This window comes from Gouania willdenowi, chromosome 3 (assembly GCF_900634775.1).
Source record: "Gouania willdenowi chromosome 3, fGouWil2.1, whole genome shotgun sequence".
Classification (NCBI taxonomy): Eukaryota; Metazoa; Chordata; class Actinopteri; order Blenniiformes; family Gobiesocidae; genus Gouania; species Gouania willdenowi.
Genome location: NC_041046.1, coordinates 27030288 through 27055474, shown reverse-complemented (window position 1 = coordinate 27055474; position 25187 = coordinate 27030288). Strand labels below are relative to the sequence as shown.

General features: G+C 37.9%; 1 protein-coding gene across 9 annotated transcripts in view; it reads right to left on the bottom strand.

Moving 5' to 3' along the window:
- Positions 1-25187, bottom strand: part of plekha7b (pleckstrin homology domain containing, family A member 7b) — an 82406-nt gene that overhangs the window by 55033 nt on the left and 2186 nt on the right. The window contains exon 1 of one of the 9 annotated variants that reach the window (XM_028434257.1): positions 14175-14322. The exons of 7 other annotated variants lie outside the window; for them this stretch is intronic. In XM_028434257.1, coding sequence (XP_028290058.1) covers positions 14175-14179 — 5 coding nt within the window. In that variant the 5' untranslated portion in view covers positions 14180-14322. Of the gene's footprint in view, positions 1-11226; positions 11478-14174; positions 14323-25187 lie in introns of those variants that run through there. One more of the 9 variants, XM_028434217.1, reaches the window with a different exon arrangement.

Genomic DNA, 25187 nt, shown 5'->3' with positions numbered 1-25187 from the left:
ATTGTTTCAACAATAAACATAAATAAGCCCTAAAACAGAATTAAAATACTATGACGGAAGCAGTGTCAATTTTGAGAGTCTTTTTTGTGGTCTTTTGACTAAAATGCAACATCAGGACTATTTCAGTCATAGGTTTAGTAAACTAAATTATATTAAGATACTGGTAAACTAGATCTTTTACAGATACAGTTCATAGTTCATAGAAGAATTTTCTAAAGCTTCAAATCCCATGTATCAATAAAATACGTTTTGTTTGGACACTTTCGTAAAAATGAAGCTTAATTCCGATTGGATTTCATCCCATGTGAACATTGTAGTTACTTTTGGTTTTATCACTTGACGAACACAACATATTTTGATAAAGTTTTTGGTCTATATTAAGTCATAATCTGGTTATTGTGACTTTTAAAAATATAGTCGACGAAAAGTATGATGAAAACTTTTTGACAACAAAATGAACACTGGGCAGAAGCTAATTAAAATAAACACTACACGTAGTGCTGACCTTTGACAGCATGTGCAGACAAATTGGAGAAAATAAAACTAAAAATTAAAAAAAAAACAGACAATGTGTTCCAAAGTGGTTTTAAAATGTGTAATGACAGTCACCTCATCATAGGAAAGTCAGCATGTGACAAGTTATAACATCATGGAAGCAGGCACATCAGTGACCTCTAAAAACACTGTGTATCATTCTGGTGCTGAGAGGCAAAGATAATAACTGTAGTTTATTTACAGTAGATAAACAGAAGGAGCCATTAGGGAGTGAAGCATTCAGCAGCAGAATTTCTACGATGTGTTGACTGACCTTTATCCAAATTGACAGACGAGCAAAGCAGCAACCTTGTTGAGCACTATTTCTCTAACATTTGCTGAAGATTATCTGGATGGACTCCTCAGATCATTGTGTGATTAAGAGTGGACATGTGGGAAAACAACTCTACAATGACTGACCAGATTGAACTCGTCAATGCACTGATTCACGGTTTTCATCATCATTTTATCTGTTGACACGAAGAGTGTGACATTATCTCATTTTTTTTATTTAAGATTTATTTTATTATTTTCAAAACCTTTTCTGCTTTTTAATTAAAATTGTAATTTTTCCCTTAGTCTTTGTTTCTTTTCTTGTTATGTCAGATTATCGTAGATTGATTTCTGACAAATATACCAATAATCGCAGAAATAATCGTTATCGTGAGTTTTCTATCGTGTATCGTATCGTGAGGTACCCAGAGGTTCCCACCCCTAATTGACACTTCAGCCTCTGCTAGCTTGTTTGACAAAACTGGAGATTTCTATCACCCTTTACAATCTATGTCTATACGTAATACCAATATTGAGCAAAAATAGGTAAACCCAAGCAAAGAGCGTAGAACAACCAATCCCTGAACTCATTTGGTAAAATGGATGGTCAGAATTGGAAACCAATTGCAATTATTTTTCAGCAAAAGCAGCACTGACGTAGCACATTTTAATACACCCACAAAAGTCAATGCTGTTCAAAAAAACACGAGTAAGGCAAAACTTAATTGTTTCACAGTGGCTGCAAGAAAATGCCTTTGATGATTCAGTAATAAAAAAAAAAAGATGGATACGAGTAAACAGCAGCAGCATTCCAACTAACCTTGCAAAAGAGTCATTGCGTTGAATGAAATGATGTTTATGTCTATGGTCCAAAAATCACAGTGCTTGGCCAAAAATAAATGTTGCTCATCAGTTACATCTCATTTCACAATCACCCCAGTGAAAAGCGTTTCATGAAAAGCCACATCCTCTTTGTAGACATCCTCCAGTCTAAAAGCAGAAAAAAACTGCAGTTTGTTGCATGTCTTCTTGTATTGCAATGATGTTTGTTGCAAAAAATGTGAAATATATTATGTTAAATAAGATGGAGAGTCACAGGATCATTGATTTCTTACCATCTCCTTTTGGTCAATAGAAAATTTTTTATAAGGGATACTGGCAAAAATTCATCAGATAAATTGAAGTTTCATCAACTCAACCATGACATCAACATAGCTATCCAGGGCACTCATCTTAGAAATCAGCAGTGAAGGGGAAATAATGTGTCAAAGTCCAGGTCTCCAGCAGCTTCAGGTCGATATCTAATACCTGAGATGGATAGGAGGACCTTACTCAATTAATAACAAACTAAAGAAATGATCGCACTTCATTTAGGCTAACAAGACCAGAATCTAAGGCCATGTTCACACCTTTCCCCAGAAAGTCTGGTTTGTTTGCACGGATGTCAGAGAAGTGAATTCTACTCTGGTGAGAAAATCAATTCTGGTGCAGTTGCTAAAGAATTCAGAGCTCTGAAGGAGAGCTGAAAGATAGACAGGAGCGCTACAGTAGCAGCAATTGTAAAGTCAGAAAAAACATAAAACAATAAAAACATATCACATGTAGACGCGAAGCAGTGGGCCAGGCATGTGCCGATGTTTAAAGAATCACCGGAATAACCAGGTTTTAGTAGGATGCACTGAAGATAGGGATGTAAGGATTAATCGTAAGGCAGTTAAAAATCGATTCATAGGTATCACGGTTCATATATCGATTTTCTAAAAATTGAATCGCAGTACTTTTTTTAAACAGCAGAGCTATATATTTATCCTTCTCTTGTCCAAATGCTGAGGCGTCGGGCGGAATATGCTACTACTTTCTTTCTGGCCGCCTTCTACTCTTAAACATGTTCATAAATTATTCCTTACCCCTTTAGCGCCGAAAAAATATCTGTAATATTACGTGAATATCTGTAAAAGGCACATTTTTCTATAAGCTCTGTCTGCTAGCATAGCATCTCATCTTCACTGCACAGAATAGCTGCATCCCAACCGACCACTGGGTTACCAGTGCCCTCTGCTGGTTCAAACAATTATCTGACGTAAATACAGTGCAGACTGGTTTTTTTTTTTTTTTTTTTTTAAAGTCCAATTGTTAAGGCACAAAATACATTTTCAGTTGCACTTTTAAAAAGAAAAATAACTATTATGGAGTTTTGCATTGTTTACTATAGAACCAGAATTTAAATTAAAAGGCTTCTTCTTCATTTGTATTATTCCTTTATTTATTTCATTCAAGATTTATTTTGAGTTAAATTGCATTGTTTTGAATAGTTTATCAAGGGATTCTTTTGACAAAGAAAAAATAAAAGGAAAATAGTACAGTATTTCTCTAAAGGAATATTTTTTCAATCATTTATCTACAGTCCTATTTTGTAAAATAAATGGTGAGAGAATCGTATCGTATCGTGAATCGAATTGTATCGGGAGTTGAGTGAATCGTTACATCCCTATCTGAAGACATCATGGCTTTAACAACAGCAGGGAGAGGGAGGTCTTTGCAAATCCAGGGACACGCCCCCCAAAATGGAATGCTCTGAAATAGCTGTTTTATACAAGGTCTTACACCTCCCCTGTTTCTTGATTCATGTTATTTTTTGACCAAACCCCAGCACAGATATGTCATTTAGACCACCAACTATTTTAAAAGGTGACAAATGGGTATAATATGTCCCCTTTAACATCTTAAACTAATTATACAGCCTATGTCAGACTTTCAGCCATGTTTATCTATTCTTTGTCCTTGGCATAAACGCCATAATAAAAGATGCAACGAAAAAAAGAAAATCTTTCAGGAGAGTGATGAAAACTTTTTGAAATCAAGATTACATTTACATAAATCCACTTTAGCAAAGTGATTCAGTCAGCAAAATGCAAAAAACTCTCCCATTAAATCCACAGTAGATCTAACATTCAACAAGAATTAAATTGGATGGAAACTAATCAAATCTTGTTCCTGATCAGTGGAAATGAGCGAAGTCAATATCACAGGTTTTCAGCTACACACACACACACACACACACTACACAGTGTGCAGTTTCAAGCTTTATCAGCAAAGATATATGCACCGTTCTTAGATAAAGCTACAAAACACACTTACGACAAAAAAAAAACATCACAGATATTCTCCAGCAGTCTGAGAGTGACTGTAAATCAGTGAGGAATGAAGATAAGCAACACTTCCAAAAAGGAGGAGTTTGACCAGTGTGTGTTTCAGCTTTCATGGTCAGTGTCAGCATACCCAGGCACAAAGAGAAAACGTGATGTCAGCAGGATATCACCTGTCTATTGATAAATCATTGTACAATGCAGACTCTAGCAAACATTTCCCATGTATTCAATCACAGTGTCAAACCTATAAGAAAAAACTGTTTAGAATTATGAAACTTCTACATTAGTAGTGAAAACATTGTGACTATCAGGAATTAATGACTATCAATTCACAAACAGACACAAAAACCATAAACACGGGGCGCTGCCCTTGTGGCGACCCACAGTTCTCCCGCACCTGCCCTCCCATGTCATACGTCTTTTCATGTTTCTTGGACGGGATGAAACTGGAATGAAATTTTGTTGCTCTGTGACATGTGCAATGTCAAATAAAGATTGATTGATTGTGTGCAATAAATAGACAATGACGAGTCCATCCTTCTTTATTGATAATCTATTACTTCTAACTGCCTCGTTCATGCACGTGGTAATTACATTTTACCCAAGCTTACTCAGATTATAAGACATTGTCGCTATGTACAAGTTAAATTGCAGTCTCCCTTGCTTGCAGTTTCTTAGTCATATTTTCTTTTTTTTTTACATTATGTGTATTATCAATGTTATCAAAGAAGTCTTTCAAAGCAAATACTTTTTGTGGGTTGTGTGATATTTGAGGAATAGATAAATTGCTATTCAAATTAATGCTGGTCAAGTCGGACATGAAAAATGATGTGTCATTTCCATACTGTCATTTGTCAACACCGTTAAAGTAGAAGGTTATGATAAGCAGAATTCAAAGTAATGTCTCAGGGTAGGACACTCAAAGGAATTAGGTAGAGGGGGTCAAAACCAGTAAATTAACTCAATGTAGTGCTTTTATCATCAGTTTTTCCCCAAAGTACTGGTACACTTCAACACATGGACAGGTATAACCTTGGAATCAAACCACAGACTACCCCATAAACCACGGCCACTTCTGCAGTGTAAACTCTGAATGATAAAAAATCTGGATTCAGATCAAACAACAGCACCAATGATGACAAATCACTTCATAAAAAAAAAAAAAAAAAAGCATGGAGGTACAGTAACTACTCTTTCACTTTTAGAAATTCCTTTTCATTGATGTGAGCTTAACCAAATCCTTCTTTAACCCCTTTAGGGATCTTTACCCATCTATTGAAGGCTTACCAAGCAAAATGATCAATGCGCTCTCAGCAGAATAAAAATGACTTAAATCAAAGAGTTTACACCAGATAAAAGTCGGACAGAGGCCACAGTGTTAAGACCTCAACTCTGTGTCCTCACTTTACCTGTATGAAGACATAGTATCATCTGTGTAAACTATTCACTGAAAAAGGCAATACCAATACAACTAGTAGTACAATTGGTGAGAAAATATGCTATGTTAGAAATGTGTGGAGTTTGCATGTTCTCCCTAAGCAAGTGTGGGTTTCCTTTGGATATTTCTGCCTCTCAGGTTTTTTTTTTTTAAAAAGTGTTTTTTGGACTAATATGACATTGGAACAATTGTGTGACTTTGTGTATATTGCTCTGTAATAGCCGGAGATAGACTGGTGTCCTGTCTAGGGTGCATCTTCCACTAAAGGATCAGCTCTAATATCTTTTGAACAGAAGCATGTACAAAAGATGAATAAATGAATGATTTCTTGATTTTTTAAGCCCTTACTGCTTTGCCTTAAAAACATCGGCAGTGATACAAGAGACCATTTGCAATCCTAATATCAATCAAGTGTAGGAAAACATCAATTTTTAGACTAACATGTTTATTATCTTGATTATAAGAGTTTATATGCAATACTGGATCAATAGCAGCACCTTGACATTTTCATTTGTGTACTTTTATGTTTGTATGATGTTGTTTTACGTGCTTTGGTTTATTGAATAATTATTGTGTCATAATATAATATAAGACATAGGTATATAGTTCCCTTCTATATGAGATCCAATGTGTTCTCATAAATGTTTAGCAGAACAAAATGAAACAACTCTTCATGTTTATAACAACCCACAGTGTCTTCCTTTAGTCTTACAAGCAATCTTGTGACATCATCGTGTACATCTGGGAGGTAAACACTTCAATCAAACCATTCTTAATGGACAAGTTTATGATCACATTGAGAATCTAAATAAACATGCAGATGTATCATATATTTGATAAGTTTGTCCATCCTCAAATGAAAAATGAAAAAGGAGATGTTCAGGAACAAAAGACAAGTCGAGAGCGTGCCTGTATATCATTCATAGTCCTTGCCGCATTTGTCATTGATATTCACATCAAGAACACTGTCAGGACAGTCACGATATCTATATCTCCTACGTTAAAATGATTTTGCATAGGTAATAACCATCGTTCCAACCAAGTGTGTGCGCAGTGCACACCCATGAGAAGTACCTACTTGTGTCAACAGTGATGCTAAACAGATGCCATACGTAGGTTTTAATGAATTATGCAGCAGGCAGATGACTGTGTTGTCTAAAAATTGTAATAATTATTCTCACTTTCCATTATAATGCAAAAAATAAAAATGCCAACAGCACGAGAGAAAGTGCAAATTAATGAACAAAGCTTATTTCTGTGGGTAGAAGCAGGTCTTTAATTGTTCTGACCATTGTCTAGCATTAAAAGCAGAATTAAGACGGCACACAATCTTTATTCAGATCAGTCAGTTTTTAAATAGACTTGTTTTAAAAGTATGTAAACACAAATGTGTCTTACCTGCAGATTCTTAGCGGAGGCGACATGCAGCACTCGCAATAATCATGGACCAGGCTCACTCGGAGCATTATTATCTACCTGCACAAGGAAGTTTGCTATGCTAAATGGTGAACCTGCAAGTTCCATTTGGCCAAAATCAGACAACCTATCACACACGCACAGGCTGTGAGCACAGGAAACACAAATTGCATATGTTCATGTTCAGATTATCTGTCTGATCTCTAAACCCCATAATCCCATGCAACATCCAGAAAGAATCAAACTAAAAAAAAAAAAAAAATCTGTAAGAGGAGAGCAAAGCAGGACACACCAATCACAGCCTTTTCCCCTTTTCAGATACACAAATTAAAGTGTGACGAAGAACTCAATGTATGTGAGTCTTTAATAGTTTGAATGACAGTTCTTATATAGCCAATCACAAGCAAGGCTGTAGCAAATTTGGTTGTAAGAGCTACGTCTGCAGAACGTCTTTAGTTTCTCTTTAGTAATCAGGTGTGGAGCGGGCCTTGTGGATATGTCTGTGTGCGGAAATGATAAACCGTAAGTTTATTGGTGAGAAAACAAGAGCACACCCACCTCAAGTTAGGTCTATACTGCTTCAATTTAATCTGTATAATTTGTGTTTTCAGTCTTTTTAAGCAAACATAAAAAAACAATATTGCAGCCACTACACAAAAATCTATATAAAGGTACAAGTCGATAATAATGTGCACCTTGAGTAAAGTTGAAGAAAGAAACAACATGTTATAATATTGTGATATAAGATGTAGGTTATAACAGAGAAGGAGAAAAGGGGTATTTTGTTATAATACGTTTTAGGTGGATTAATGTTACATTATATTCCTACAGTAGCTATAAGTTTGTCAGTGTCAGCATTTCGTGCTTTTCATAGCTCAAATGGCTAAACAGTGCTATTTCCTGGTACGGCTGAGAAGCTGCACAGTCTCACTCCGCTGTAAGGCAGGAGGAGGCCACGCCCTCTCCCAAAAGCACATTGTTGCTCTGCCTCTGTTCTTATAGCGTGTTTTTATGCGTTTGCGCATGCGCAGTCAGTTCCCCAAGATGACAACCATTTACGTAAAAATGCAGCTCTCTACGCTGCCTTTGGACGTAACCATGCTATGCTTGATGCTATACGTACGTTCAGAGTACATTAGTGAATTGATACAGCGTGGCCGCTGCTGCTACGTTCTCTAGCTAGTGGGCGGGATAACACTACAGACAGGATGACAGCTCTAGAGACGATAGAGAAACTCTCTTTTGAGGAAAAACGACAGCTTTTAAAAGATGGGAAACCAACACCTGAGTTACCAGACCTTCAGCAAAGGTAAGGTCAGAACATTGTTGGTACTTTCCACAGTGAATGGTACAAAAGGAAGGATTGTCTTTGTGGATGCGCCTCACTGAGGCTGTTCTGAGGTGACGTTGTTGTCATTTTCTCCGTGTTTCTGTGTTTCCAACACAAACAACGGATGCACTGCCGTGTCATGAGATATATCTTGTTGGGAGAGTATGGAGGCTTTATTAAATAATTGTTTATGTTTCTTTAATGGTTTTTTTACGATGTTGAGATTGTTTAACACTTGCCAGCAGAAACATATGGAATTGTCATTGGTGGTCTCGATTTGCAACGCTCTACCTACCCAACCCTAGTGCTCACGTCACGTCACTGAATGGAACCCATTGCCTTTGTCCATGAGCTGAGGGGCAAATAAGATAAGTAGGGCAGAGATCCTCAAACCATCAGTTTGAGATAACCCTCATGATGTGAAACACGTAGACCTAAATCCCTTACACAATCATTCAAAGACCTTATATATCATCACACTGCTCACCACCACCACCCTCACGCCAATGTCCTGCAGTAAACATGCACAAAGGAAAGCTCAAAGGGGGAACATGCCAAACGTGTACACAAAAAACAACTACTTTTGTCGTTAGCTAATTGGTCTTTGTTTTAGTGTAGTTGCTGTCTTACCAAATAATTTTTTTTTTCTCAACACATTTCTGACTCATGATGACTTTTAAAGAACCATTGCACATCTTCTCCTTTCAGGAGACTCACACAGAGCTGTCTCTCTGAGTCGGGAGCTACCTGCTTGGCTCCAGGCTCAGAGGGACTTCTTTTCCTGCAGTTCTCATAACAAGACAGCGCATAGACAGAGCGCAAAGTCAAAGCAGCAACCCAACACACTCCCACCGGGAATTAGGCTATAAAGTGACGCACAGGGCCACTCCGTGACTGCTCTGTCAGAGCCAATGAAAATTCACAAGCCCAAAAACACTCATGGAGGCTTCATCGGTTCCGAACATAACAGCAACAAGGCAAAGGGATGAATACGTTATTATGTAATTATCATGTTTTCTTATGCTGTGCAATGGATTAGATGTCTCAATGCTGTACACAGAACAGTGAAAACACACAGCACAAAAAGTCATGTTAACCACATTGCATAATGAGATATATATATAAGATTAGACTATTAAAAGAAAACATTTGATCAAATCAAAGCTTCCTTTTGTGTGTCTCCCTTGGCTGGTAACGCAAGCAGACTATAAAATGATCTTTTTGGCAGCAAAATTAAAAAATGATTGATTGAATAAACTTGTTAAGGTTCCACTTTCCTGTCAGAAGGTAAATGAAGTTAAAGGCTATTTTTAGCTCTCTGTATCCTGTCTATGGGGAGCGCTCACACAGTCAGTGCGCTTATTAAGTCAGCCATCAGTAGAAAAAGATAGGACACATCTGGTGCACAAGTAGCCACCAGGATCGAAACCTTACCAGAACAATCCCATCCCTGGAATTTCAATCCCACTCAGAAGCTGACCTAAATCCCGCTGTAGGGAATTTAGGAGGTCGTGGTCTTTAATACTCAAAGAACGCACTCCCTTTTAAAATACTTTAGCCCTCTGTTTGCAATCATTTCTATTCTGTGTAAATGTGCAGCATGTTGATGTCTATGGAGAGGTCACTTTCTTTCTTTGGTACTCTCTCCCTTCCAGCCATGAGTATTCTGAACAATGCACTTATTTAAGGCGTGACACTTTTCAGACTGAAATGATCCGGCCATTCAGAGACATGACCTCTACATCAAGCCAGCATACAAATGAAGTGAAGTGGCTTTGGCCACATTTTGCCCTCTGGCTGAGCAGAGAACAGGGCTGGATGGAAGTGACCTGTGCTCAGCATAACTGGACTGATTAGAAACACTATGCATTCAATCAGATCCTCCACACAGTGAGAAAAACTCAAAACAAGTCAAAGTTAACCATTGCATAAGCTAATAAATCAAATTACTTAAGTAGACTCACAAGGAATGTATTTTGTGTTTTGAATGTTACTGCACATCCTGTAGTGAGGCAGAACAAATGGTTAATTCTGTGATTTGCTGATCTTTGGTAAAACGTTGTGATCTGGCATCCACCACCAACCGCCTCAGGCTGGGAGCACAGCAGGAGGACTGACCGATGAGAAAATATGCAAGAATGATTAATTGACTAAGCTTTTTCTGTGCTGCTGATGTTTACACCTCCACAGAATGATGATGAAGTTCGTTTTGCAAGGATTACATAAATACTTGGTGCATGTGTTTACATGCATGGTTCTTTTTAGGTATAATGCATTTAAACACGTCTGTCTGATAAAGAACCTAATTTAAAATGGATTATGTCACTATTAGACTTCAGTATTTCAAATTTTTAACTACAGAAAAATAAAAGCACATCCAGGATTTTCTAACAATATAAAGCATACACAATTTTGATATTGGAATTTTAATCCCATCATTTCATAACATACCATTTTAGGGAAAGGTTTTACAGAAGCATAAAAAATTACACACGTCGGCAAATATTATCAAAGTATATAAATGTTTAGAAAAAGTACAGTAAAAAAACTACTCATCTGATATGTAATCAATAACTAAAAATATTTGAGCAGCAGGCCTCGGTTGCAAAGAATTTTAACCAATAACATTTTTTTTCAGGCTCACTTGGAAATGCTGGTCTGCATCAAACCTCAAAGAGAATCTAACCTATTAAGACACCCCACATTAACCACAGATATAATAATCAGCATAAGTGATCTCAGTTTTGCTGACATCAACACACAATCAGTGACCTGTGATCATGAGGGACTGCAGTGAGCCTCACTCCCTCCCTCGATTTTTTACATTCCTATATAAACTGCTCCATTAGTGCACACTAGTGCCTGCACAGTCCGATGACAAGCAAATTCATTGTTCAGCAACACAGCCATCTACTTCCTTTTTTAAAAGAAATCAAAACAGCCAGATACACGTTTCTCAATGACGATACATTTTCATGCATATACACTCACAAAACTCTCAATGGCATGCAAATCAAGTGATTTTCCTTTTGCAGCTGAACTGTAAGAGACACGTCGGCTTTTAAATGGTTGGCCGGGATACACACCTGTGATTTATCCTCTTGTAAGGGGCTTGTGAGGTTGATTGTCCCGGCTGGCCCAACATGATATCTGCAGTTCTGTGCTGAGCTATGCTGAGCAGAGCTGTGCTGTCCTGGGCTCCTCTCATTGGTGTCTGAGTGAGTGTGTGTGTGTGTGTGTCTCTCAGCTGGTAGTGCTGCTGTTAATGACGTCCTCTGCTGAGCACAGTGGCGTCAATTGATACAAAACAACCCATTTCCTACCTCTCCTGTGTTGGTCCTGCTTAGATGGATCTTAACATATCAGAATTCCTGAAAACGTCCCGACGATAAAAGCAGAAGACGTGGTTATTTTTGGAGCAAGTCTACTATATAAATCCAGAGGTCCCAAAGCACTGAGTAAAAATCACAGGTACAAAGAATTAGCCATAACAAAAATAGTCATAATCTGCTCTCCTCCCTCTCCTGTTTCCCAGCAGAACTCTGCAGACAGAGCACTTCTCTAAGCTGTGTTTCTGCTGCCAATACACAGCAAAGAAAATGAGAGTAAAGAAGCCTGCAGGAAAACGTAAAAAAGCTTAAAAGTTTTAAAATGGCATATAAAAAAAAAGAAGGAAGAAAGTTTCACAATAAGGACTGCATTCCACAATTATTTTTCAGTTACCATAACTACAAATGTTGTCAAAAATGAAACATTTAAGTAACGTATTCATCCAAATAATTAAATCCATTTAGAGCATTAAAGTTAGTGTTTCAATGTTTCATCATGTAGAACCATTTTCAAATGTAAACAGCTCCTCCTATGTTTTAGCTCCATACTGCACTGTAGCACAAATAGCCAAGAGCCTTACAGGATGCCTGCACTGCTGTAACAACAGCCGGATCAGATGAGGAGGAGTGTGTGTGTGTGTGTGTGTGTGTGTGTGTGTGTGTGTGTGTGTGTGTGTGTGTGTGTGTGTGTGTGTGTGTGTGTGTGTGTGTGTGTGTGTGTGTGTGTGTGTGTGTGTGTGTGTGTGTGTGTGTGTGTGTTTGACATCAGACAACATGAGAAATGGAAATGAACACTGGGCTGTGACCCAACAGCTGAAAAGACAGATGACTCTGCCAGGCAACAAATGTCCGCCTGATCAGCTAATGGGGAGAGGTGGGGTTTAGGGGAGCAATACATTTTCAGTGCCAGCAAAGGTCTCTACAGGTATATGTTACTGTACCTGCAGTACACCTGCATACAGAGTAACAATGTCTTCAGCACTGGAGTTTTTGAACAACTAATCAGGTCCGATCAAAGTAGTTTGATTGCATACAAAATACATGAACAAAAATAAGAGAGATGCATGTTAAAGTTACTTTATTAATTCCAACTGTCAACCAAAAAAACAAATAAGGTCTAAAATCTAATCAATTGAGAAATGTTGCCATTCAACGTGAAAAGGGGAATCTATAACTAAACAATGACACACATTGTGCTCTGATAAAAACTAAAAACAAAATGATCACCAACTTGTGTTAAACAGAAGAAAGAAATAATGCTACCCTAATATGTGATTCTCCTTCAAAATAAAAGCATATTATTTTTGTCACACCATTTCTCCCAACTGACTGAACACCAGTTTAGATCCCATTTACCAGATGTAAAGTGATGTTGTACATTATCCATTGTTGTTGTTTTTATGTCTACACAATTAATTAGGATAGATTTTCTATTAATGTTGTTGCACTCAGGTTAACGACATGACAACTTGATAAATATTACCTTTTAAAAACAACATCATAATAGAAAATCATAAACACTTAAACTATTGGTTATTGTAATAGACCATTGCTCTGGTATAAAAGTGAGTTCTTGACAATTGTAATTTCTCTTCCTGCATCAACTTTTTAATCCATCGACCTGTGCATTGTCTTTGGTAGTTTTTCAAAGGGAGAATGTGCCTGACATATGGGAGTAAATATATGACAAACCCAGTGATGTGCCGTGACCACTAGGGTTAGGTAGGCACGTGGCAAATCGAGACCACCAATGACAATTCCATGTTTCTGCTGGCAAGTGTTAATTCAATTCAAATAAACTTTATTTGTATAAAGCAATTTACAACAAAGTCATCTCAATGCGCTTATCAAAATATAAAATTCATAATAAGAAAAAAAAAACCCAACAAGATGACTTGTGACAAAATGTCCCGAGTTTAGTGGGGAGAAAAAAAGGCAGAACTGTTCTGATCCTGAGGATAACCAGTAAGAAATGTTCCAGCCTGTTTTCTTCATGTATGAAACCCAAGCCTCTTCGTGTGTGTGTGTGTGTGTGTGTGTGTGTGTGTGTGTGTGTGTTAGGAGGGTTTGTGATCAAAAAAGTAGAAATAAAGATAAACAAGTTTCAACGGGAGTAGAAAGATTTAAAACATTTTTATTCCTACGTCTTTCTTCAATTTCACAAATTCTGCAATTCAAATTAACTGATATACATGCAACAGCCAATACAAGCTGAATAAAGGATACAGAACAGTCCATCCCTGGGTAAAACCATGAAATAGGTCACAAGACCAGGCACACTCACATACAAACAAACAATTAAAATGAATAGTGTCATTGGTTCCAACTCTTATCATTTCCTGGTTCAAAGACAGCAACTCTACTTATGTTAACAAATGATATAGAACAAGCAGGAGACAATCTTTAAATCAGCCAGTGTAAACGCTATGACCATGCTAAATGCTTGATCAACTTTTTAATCCGTCGACCTGTGCAGTGTCTTTGGTAATTTTTCAAAGGGAGAATTATGTCTACAGGCCAGACAACTGGGAGTAAATATATGACAAACCACATGATAACCAAATATCTAAACACAAGGGATATAAATCCATATGCATATAATGTAAATAAGATCACACAGCTCCCTTCTTTGACAATTGTCCTAGTACGTCTCTGATCTGACTATAAAATATTAACTCTTTATATGTTGCTATATTGCTACTTACCACATTGGGATCAGATGTGGCAAAATGTCCCGAGTTTAGTGGGGAAAAAAAGGCAGAACTGTTCTGATCCTGAGGATAACCAGTAAGAAATGTTCCGGTCTGTTTTCTTCATGTATGAAATCCAAGCCTGTTAGTGTTTGTGTGTGTTAGGAGGGTGTGTGCTCAAAAAAGAACACACAGAGGAGTGTCGGATGGGAGTATAACTGCTGTTTCAGCCCTCTCTCTCTCTCTCTTCCTCTCCTTTTCTCTTGATCACGCAGTAATTCTGCCAGCACTTACACATTGTAGCCCTCCCTACGCTCTTTGGGGAAACAATAAAGTGATAACGCTTCATTGTTCAGAGCCTACAGAGGGGGAAAAAGGCAGAAAATGGAAAAGGACCCAACCTGTAAAGAAACTTTCCAGACCTGATTCTTTCTTGTAATCATTGATGAATAATCCTCATTACACAGTGTTGTCCGCCAAAGTGCTGACCTAGGACTCCTATGAAACCAGAGCCTTCCTTCCCAACCCCAGTCGTTTTTATCAGATCCCATCCCAGTCAGCTGAAGAAAGACGAGTTGTGGATGAAGAGCAGTGGTGAATGGCTGCAGCAGTGCTCGTTCAATACCCATAGACAGACATATAGATAAGAGCCAGGGGGTAAATGAGGATGGTGTATGTCGATCCATACAGTGGACAGCCAAGTCAACATTTCCACCTCACTTTATACCACAAACTTGTACTGCTGTCATCCTGATTGAAAACTCCTATAAAAGGAAATCTAAACTCTTACCTAAAGTAATATTTTTCTTCTGTTTTTCAGTTTTGTTGACTTATAAATCACAAAACAATGAAACCACAGAAAAGCTTTTGGAAATGCATCACAGATCACGAGTTAACTGATATCAGAAACATTATGTACTAAAATGTACTTACACAAGCTGATAAACTGAGAGGGAGTGAACGCACCATAAAACAGTGAGTAAATGAATGTAGAATAAGAAGAGACCACGTCGCCAGTGATAAAATAGATCATTTTCAGCACTCCATGAACAAGTGCTACTTTAAATTCACTGCAATCTGCATTTCAGAGTAATCGGGTGTGTTACTCGGAACGTTTTTTTTTTCTTATTTTCACATTATTTATCTACCACTATTAATCTCTTTTCATAGCTACAATAATCAATGGGCCTGTACTATGAAGCTGGACTTCCTCTTATTTCACTAACTTCCGAGATTCATAGCGTGTGCCCTGTACAATGACATTGGTTTACGTCTTGCCGAGGTGAATTACCATTGTAATTTAGGCCAAACGGTTAACCTGGTCGGAACCAGAATGAGTGATAACTTAATTGGGAGAAACTTAGGGTTCAATGTTTTGCCCAAGGACACTTTGACACAGACAGTTATAGCCCTGGGATCAAACCACCAACCTCTTGATCAGAAGATGACCCCTCATCTACCTGAGCCACGGTCAAACCATGGTTGAAGTGTTTTTCAGTCGTTGGACAATAGGCTCTCAGGAATTCAGAGGACGTCAAATAGAGAGCAGGATTATTGCTGCAAATCTCACTGTGTGCCATTCATTATGAGCAGATGAATTTGCTGTAATCTCTTCGGCTTCTTTGAAAAAAGTGCTGTGACTGCAGCAAACTGGCCTGCAGTCTCTACATCCCAAGGTTTTCCTTTAGCCAACTTTCAGACAATTTGCTATTAAAACCACAACCTAGCTGTGAAGCAACATAATTACCCGTCACAACCTTTAAAGGGGAGTATCATGTAAAAATCACTGTTTCAAGCTTTATGTCATGTTAGTGTGTCATTCCGTCCTGAAAAACATACCTCCAGTATTGCTCAGATTGATTCACATATTTGAGTAATCTTTAAATCTCCTCCATTTTCCTGCTGTTTTGCCCCCTTTAAACAGGTCATTGTACTATTTTCCTATTATTCAGCCATTCATTTATTTTAACACTGACTCTTTGTAGTAGTGTGTTTTTGGAAGTGTGCTAATAATGAAAGAAGTGGGATTTAGCAGGTGTAAATGTCTGACAACACAAATGCATATTTAAGATATTATAAAGTTGAGTAACTTAATTTTAATATTGTGTGTAGTTACGCATTTACATTACTCACTGAGCAAAAAGTGAGACCATTGGCTCTATTTTTTGGTAAAGACATTACTATTACAAAACAAACTGGAGCAATTGCTTAATGGGTACCTCTTGAAAATTTTAACAGCAAGCTGCAAATTGAATGAATGAATTAATAAATAGTATATTTCAAACAATAAACTTTTTTTTTTTTTTAAAGTAGAAGTAAAGAACAAACATAAGTTTTTTTAAATTACTTTTACGTCTTTCTTCAATTTCGCAAATTGCGCAATTCTAATTAACTGATATACATGCGACAGCCTATACAAGCTGAATAAAGGATAAAGAACAGTCCATCACTGGGTAAAACTATGAAATAGGTCACAAGACCAGGCACACTCACATACAAACAAACAATTAAAATGGCTAGTGTCATTGGTTCCTACTCTTATGATTTCCTGAATCAAATATAGCAAATCTACTTATGTTAACAAATGATACAGAACAAGCAGGAGACAATCTTTAAATCAGCCAGTGTAAACACTATGACCATGCTAAATGCTTGATATATGTGTGTTGCCTAAATCGTAACAAAACAAATTCACATAAGCTATGGTTGATTAGTGCTAATTTTCAGAATCATGGTGGAAATAACTAAAGTAAAAAGTTTTAACAACATTTACCAGATTCTTATCTCTCCGACTTCTCACACACCCTAATTTACACTGCAGTATTATTGAACATCATTTTTCCAATTCCTGCATTCTGCTGGTTGGTGTAAACACGTGCTGTACAGTGAGGGTTTTCTTCTTTTGTACAACATCCATCTTCCACTATTAATCACTTTTCTTTTTGTCTGTGTGGTGAGACAAACACACTGCAGTATCCCCTTCTCTTTGCACTAGTTCTATATCCAGTTCAGCCATTTGACAGAATGCAGCAGAAAAATGGCATCTGTATTCAATAGGAAGGGTGTGCAGACTCTGCCCAGAACAGAGGTATACGGTACTTGACATAACCTTTAAAAACATTATTAATCCATGTTCTACAATTTTAATTTACATCACGTTATACTGTAGAGCCTTACCATGTTGCTACCATAACACGGAAATTGCAACTTTTCCAAAAAGATATACATTTTAGAGCCTAACCGGCTAATTTGTGCGGCCAGTTAATCGGGCTGATTTGAGCCATCACAGATTAATCAGCCTCTAATATGTAACTCATTGATTAACTTTTTTGCTGCATTGAAATTCTGCAGCTCTGTGCTTTCTGCCTTATAAGCTGCCACTTTTGAATCAGCAGTAATCATCACCAAAGTGCAGCACTGGGGAAAGTGTACTAGTTCATTGTTTACTAGAGGTATCCCGATCCGATATTGATCGGATATCGGTCCGATACCAGCCAGAAAACGAATATCGAATTTTATCGGACCACTGCTAAAACCACCGATATAAGCTATCCGATAAAATGTTCTGCTCCGGCACTTCTATCCATAGGTGACTGTGGTTCACACTCACAAAGTAACCGACTGTTGCTGACTATTGTTCTCTGTTTGAGTAACATCACTTGATCAAGCCATTTCTAACAATCCACACTACAAAATAAGTAATAAAAGTATGTATGATTTGTGCTTATATCGAATCGGATCAATATCGGTATCGGCCGATACGCAAAGCTGCAATATTGGTATCATATCGGAAGTGAAAAAGTTGCATCGGGACATCCCTATTGTTTACAGTTACGTTTTGCCTTTTTTTTGATTTATCCATGTTTACTGTTCCATGTTTTTTTTTTTTTTTTTTAATCGTATTGTAAGCCTTTTATCTATCAGTAGCTTTACAGTCCTTATGTTGACAGTGTTACTAATTAAAGTTCCTTATTTAATCCATGTAGCTTCCATACAGCCTGAAGAATGTGCTGGAAAGTGCGACGAACATCAAAGTTTATCGAAAAGAAAAAGAGAGCGATTGAAAGAGTGGGATCATTACACAGTGAGACCAATACATAGGCCGGCCAATATTATCGGCCAATTTTTGCGTTTTTTACGCGTATCGGCATTGGCCGATGTGGGCTGCTGCGTTTGCCGATCCGCATTATTTTACAGAAAGCAGCAATATTTTTTACCTGTTTTTAATATTTGTTAAATATTTTCTATTTGTTGTCATTCTACCTCACCTTTGTTAATTTCAGTAAATGTTCCTTTTTCAAAAATTGAGATTGAAACCATTTGTTCTCATCATTGTGTAATTTTTATTATGTAAATTGAGGGAGCAAAAGTAGTATCGGCTCAAGAAAATCGGCAGTCCATATTGGTCATCGTTTAAGGCTGATGGGAAAAAAAATCAGTATCGGCCCTAAAAAATCCATATCGGCCTACACATTGAACAAAAAGATAGCACTAACATTTCATAGCAGTATGGCTGAATCTAGTTAGAGCTGCAGAGTTATTAATGGGCAACGACAGGTCAGGTTCATTGTGTATTGGGATGATGAAGTATTAAAACTGCAAAACTGTATTTTTCTTATTTGAGTAATCACTTTTAAATAATGGATCGATTATGAAAAGAATTGTGTAATGCAGCCCTACTCTACTGATTTTGCTTGAGCTACCTATTCTGGACTGCATGTGGTTCATGGTAGATAATGTAACCTCTATAACCCCGAGGAACAAAGCTCGGTACTAATTCAAAGATGGTTAACTATTGCAAATCCAAGTTTCCAGTCCCTTCTGCAGCACAAAGATCTATTATACCAGGTGCTTAATCTGCTCTTTGTTTTCACCGTCTTAAATCAGTCCAGTGCTTTTACCCTTTGATTGTGCACAAACTCGGACAGTCCTGTACGGTATGTGTCTTTGTCCTGTCACAAGTTTCGCCATAAATCAATGTCGACTTGATGTTCACATCACATTCTTTGAAAAAAACCTCTTGACGTCAAGCAAAGGGTTCAGACCTCCACACAAGCAAAAGGAGGAAGATAAATGCACCATCATAATGGCCTGCAAGGATGTCAACATAAAACAAGGGAGTAGTAATGGGGCAATGGGTGTCATAAATCACTCACAAAGCACAACGGATCTGCCTCCTCTCAAACAAAACCATTTGCAGCATCTATGTATACACCAACATACGTCCTCGTGTCAATGTCAGAAATTCTTCAGTTTCTGTAACTTAGGTGTTCTACATTCCCATCTTCTCAGGATTAATGAGTCATACCTCAAGGAAAGATTATATATATATATATATATACATATACATACTGTGTTTGAAATAAGTGAAGTGTTATGTATTGCATGTATTCATTATTGTGTAGATGCATTTTAAACAGATAAATCAAGTTCTTCTATTGCTTCAATCTAACAGTGGGTCTTTTCTAGTAAACCGGGGGTTCCAAAGTATCTTGCATACAATTGCGTTGTAAAAAGGATTTAGTCCTGACTTTCTCGTACATTTAAGCCCTTTAAACCCATACGTCAATTTACTTCACACACTAAGCAATTACATGAAAGAGCAAAGCCAGCTGGGAATCCAAAGGAGAGATAAAAAACTAAAGTTTTTTGTTTTTGAGATTTGCTTAGAATGTTGGTCATTGATCCACCCTTAAAAAAGTCTAACTCAAACAGTTTTTTCCTGCACTGTGTCACAGGCTAACATGATGTGTGCAGGTATTATTAAGTGCACATACTTACACAAAGCACAGCACCCATGGGGAGGGCAAGACTCTCATGTAAATTAATGGATCCCACAAAGAACAGATCTGTCATGATCAATGGTGGTCTGATGAAACCCTGGTGGGGTCTTTTTTATAGTTGGGTTTTTATTTTGTTTCTGTTCATGCTTTAGACTGGGTTAGTATTTTTTCAGTTATATGTTCTATTGGTTTCTTGCTCTTAGTGTTGCCTTTGTCTGTTGGTATGGACTCCTGTCTGTGTCTTGTCAGTATGTGTGAGAGAGATTGAATAGCCCCTCCCATTTCTACACAGATGAGTCTCATTCTCTCTGATTAGCGCCCTCACTGTGCAATTTTTGGCCCATTTTGAGGAGATTTTTCACTCGTGCGTCTATTTTTGGGGTCAGGTCAGGACTGAGGTAAATTGCGCGTTGTGCATCGTGTAGTATACATGGGGTCACAAGAACCAACTAACACCTCACGACCAGCTCCCGATCAGCAATTGTATAGTCGCAAGAAAATCTTGTCGTCCCTCGTGAGGGTATCACACTGTTGAAGCAGTGCCACGGACCGACTTACCTCAAACTCTCACACTGCACAGGCGCTTACACTGTAGGACCGCTGTAGAATTGACAGACCGTACTTCCCACGTCTTCCCAGCCAATTCTGGGTCCCTACACGTGGTCGCCTATTCTTTTTTAAGCTTTTCTGCAGAGAATGGCACAAATTACCAAGGCAGAGTGTTTCTTTTTGCTTAGCATCGCAAGTGTCTGTCCACTTCCGGGTTCTCCTTCTTCTGTTTTAAGGGAAAAGCTTCAGGGTTATTCTTCTAATTGTTAAGTAGCATTTCTGGATACAAGACTCCGACGTGTAATGTATTGATGTACAGTGTGAGAAATCAGGTCACATCATTGTGTCGGCCCGTATAGAGGGTTTTCACGGCGCGTCATACACCGCGTCATGAACCCGGAATTCGCCATTTTGGAGGTAAGCAGTCGGTTTACGAACAACACACAAACGAGCAAATCCCGAATTTTGAGAGGAAAAGGTGAACTATTGCCATGTTTTGGCTGTACTCATCGGTCAGAACGCTACTTCGTAGGCCGCTGGAGTAGCGGAGCCTCGTACCAGCGGTGTCCACTACTTAGTAGCAGAGCCTCGCACCAGCGGTGTACACCAGAGGAGGAGACGTAAGCGGTGTGATCAGAAGCAAGACCGGGGATGCCGAGCGGGGCGAGCAACCAAGCTAAAAGCTAATCCTCAGAGAATGCCACTTCCTTCCATCCTGCGTTCTAATGTTTGCTCCCTGGAGAACAGACTGGACTACCTGAAGCTGGATTTAAATGCAAGACGGGAGATGAGGGCGGCGGTGTTTTCATATACACCAATAACAACTGGTGCAACAATGGTGAGCTCGTCTCATGTCACTGCTCTCCTGATGTAGAACGACTGACTATAAAATGCAGACATTGTTTTTCCCTGATCTGTTATAACTTTTGGCAGTCAATAAAACTCCACGTTTTTCACGTTCTGGTTAGTACAGCCAAAAACACGGCAATAGTTCACCAATTCCTCTCAAAATTCGGGATTTGCTTATTTGTGTGCTGTTTGTAAACCGGCTGCTTACCTCCAAAATGGCGACTTCCGGGTTGATGACGCGCCGTGAAAACCCTGTATAGTGTGAGAACATGAATCCTGAGATGCGAACATTTGGACTCTGCAATTGAGTCGCACAATTTCAGCTTAAGCTGAGCACAATGACTGAGAAAAAAAAAAAAAAAAAAAAAAACGCAGTGTATGCCCGCCTTTAGTTGGCGCATTGTCACCGTTCCCCTGTTTGTGTGTTGCACCATCTCCCACCCCTCCAGGTTCGGGTTTGTGTCTTTAATTTATGTTTCTTTATACTTTGCTGTTGTGAGTTATTAATAATTATTGACTGGTTTTATGAGTGCTACTCCTGCCTTCTGCCTCATTCCTACTCTGCATTGGGGAGCTCCACCACCACACCACCCTGTGACAATATCAATGTAAGTTACTGTTGTGATAAAAATATTAAAAAGCAATATCCCTGTCTCGGTCTGTAATGTAAAAATGTTTAAATCTTGACAGAGTGCAGAATGAAATAAAAATCAGTTTTCATATCTTGATTTTAGATATACTCACGAGCACTGGTATACAATACATCTGCACTATATTTAACAAGACAGGCTTCACCTGGATAGAAGGTCTTTTGCATGCATCTATTCTTCTACAGCCATATTTTGTTTTATGTTAAACAAGTTATCAAGGGTAAATCTGATTTGAAAGGATAACATAAAGGAAGTTGATCTTATTTAGCAATATTTTCCTTCCTTAGTGATGAAATATGGATTTGATGTTTTAGCAAAAAAGAAGATGAAAAAAAAAAAAAAACTTATTTCAGGCAACTGAGAGCCAGTGGGAATATTACTCTTCCTATTTGCCTCTGTTAAAAACTGTTTCTCATAACTTCCATAGCATCTCATGGTTAATTAACTCCTGCTGTCCAAATGAAAAGTCTGTTATATGAAAGAGGCAGCACAACATAAAGAATATCAAAGAGAAAATAACATGGCTTAATATTCCAGAGTCCCTCTGGAACTCTTGAATTGCACATTACTGGGCTCAGCAATTTAAAGTGATGAGGTGGAGAGGAAAAGTAACCTTAAATTAATCTTATAATGAGAGTACACTTCTAACTACTGACTGGTTAGTCACCAGTTAAAGCCTTTTAACCAAAGTAAAAAGTTAACTTGTCTCAATCTACTCTGGTCCAATGTATACAAAAGACTAACACACAAAACCCCATTTATTTCTCGTAAAACTCAAGGGTTTCAATCAGAGGATTACATTCTATTTGGGTCACATCCTTGGAGAATTTCCAGAATTATGACATCTAGCTGTGGCGGCATGTGACTTCAGCTCATACCTCATCCATTAGATTCACATCAGTTTTTACAGTTCACATAGGTTTCCCCGGTTTTACCTGCTGATTGGTCAGTGTGTCATAAATTAAAAAAACTCTATGTGCAGACCTTTAATCTAATTGTAAGATGGAGTAACAACATTTTCCCCTAACATCAGTAACCTCTAATCAGATGGTTAAGATGTGCAGGACACACAGGCTGACCTACAGCGAAGTGTAAATAAATATGAGCTTTGGCATGGCCACATTCTCAGAACAATACAGCCTTTGTACTTCAGTTGACACTCAATTCCAGCACGATTACATAACTAAATGCTTCAGCTATGGACACGGCAGGGAAATGCGAAATGTTCCCCAAATTCCCCAAAATTTAAGATTAAAATGTGACACCCAGCCTTGATTATTTAAGCCAACAGTCGACTGTCTATATGTGGTCAATCAAAAAATAGGAATCAGAAAAAAAAAAAAAAAAAAAAAAAAATCAGCTAATGAAACAGACTCAGGTGTATTAAACAAATATTTGTTTTGACCTCAAATAGATCAGTTCATCTATTTGCATCTTCAAAACTGTCAATTTGCCCATAGTACACAGCCCAAAAAAACTGTAACAACTCAATGTAACTCCAAGTCAATCACACATCTGGGAAATCAACCTGTCCAGTTAAGAAGCAACACTGTTTGTGAATCAATTTCAATGGCTCTTGTGCAAATGAAACAGACAACAGGTGAAAAAGAGAAGCAATTAGCAAGACAACCTCAAAGTCACACACAACACAGAGAGGATTCTGTGTTCGGACCAAAAATCCTGGGAAGTCCAGCAGTTTTTTTAATACTGCTCCTGTTTTCATGCAGTCTGGTTATTTCAGCTCATAAAAAGACTGCTCAATTAAGTTTTGTTTGTCTGTGTTATGCTCCAAGTAGTATCCAAATAAACTGGTGACAATTGACTGCGTTGATGACGCAAGGCAAACAATAGATGTTGGAAAATGTATGATTAGAGACTTTTACTAAAATATTTACACAGCTTTTGAGAGGGCAGTAACAACATTTCTGTTTTAAGACCTAGCGCTACCAACAGCAGACGTCAACACAAGGATGTTGATCGTAAGAAACAAGGGGCACCCAGTTGATACATAACACCAACTCTGGTTCCTTTAATCAGATACAGTATGTCCAAGTGTTTGTCATAGTCTCCACATTTTATTTTGATTTATTCATATATTCATAATGTTTCAATTCACCATTACACCAGTCATGTGACTATGCATTATACCTATTGACCATTAAGCTATTCTATATCTCAATAAAAGTATTGTATTAGTTTATAAACACACTACACGCCTCGCCCCAGACTACCTATCAGAGATGGTTTTAGTTTATGAACCCTGCCGGACCCTCAGATCCTCTGGTACTACTCTTTTAGCTGTTCCAAAGCGCAAAAATAAAAAAAAGGTTTAGAGACTCCTCCTTCAGTTTTTATGCTCCAAGATGGTGGAACAGCCTGCCAGGGGATTTGAGAGGAGCAGAAAGTATCAGCAGCTAAAAACCTATTTATTCAGTCAGGCTTTTATGTAGTGCTTTATGATTTTTTTTAATTTTCAGGGTTCTTAATGTAGTTGATGTTTTATATTTTTAAAATTGTCCCCTTCTTTGCTTTTTAATTATTTTATTAAATTACTTCTGTGTGCATTAGTTACAGGTGTCCCGATCCGATAATGATATCGGTCCGATATCAGCCGGAAAATGAATATCAAATTTTTATCGGACTGCATCTAAAATCTCCGAAATATATTATATTTATTTCATTGTAGAATACTGTAGATATTGTGTTGAAGGCTGAAATTTATGAAACCAATTGGTTAATAACAAATGGGTCAGTTTTTCTCATACCTACTGTTGCTGACTATTGTTCTCTGTTTGAGTAACATCACATTTCACACTACAAAATAAGTAATAAAAGTATGTATGATTCGTGCTGATATCGCATCGATTCGGTATCGGCCAATACTCAAGGATGCAATACCGGTATCGTATTGAAAGTGAAAAAGTTGTATCGGGAAATCCCTAGGATTAGTCTCTAAAACTTTTTAACATTTGTCATATCACATAAAGGACAATTCTGTGAAGCACTTTGAACTACAATTTAATTTGTAAGAAAGATGTTATATGAATAAAGTTTGATTGATTGAATAACAAGAATCCGTCCAGTATTGTCATACACCACCGCAAGGTCAGTCCGGGACCATCCAGGATCAGGCCTGACCGGGACAGAGTTTTTATCCGAGTGAAAAAACGCGTCCAGAAATCCTTCCTGGTCCGCTC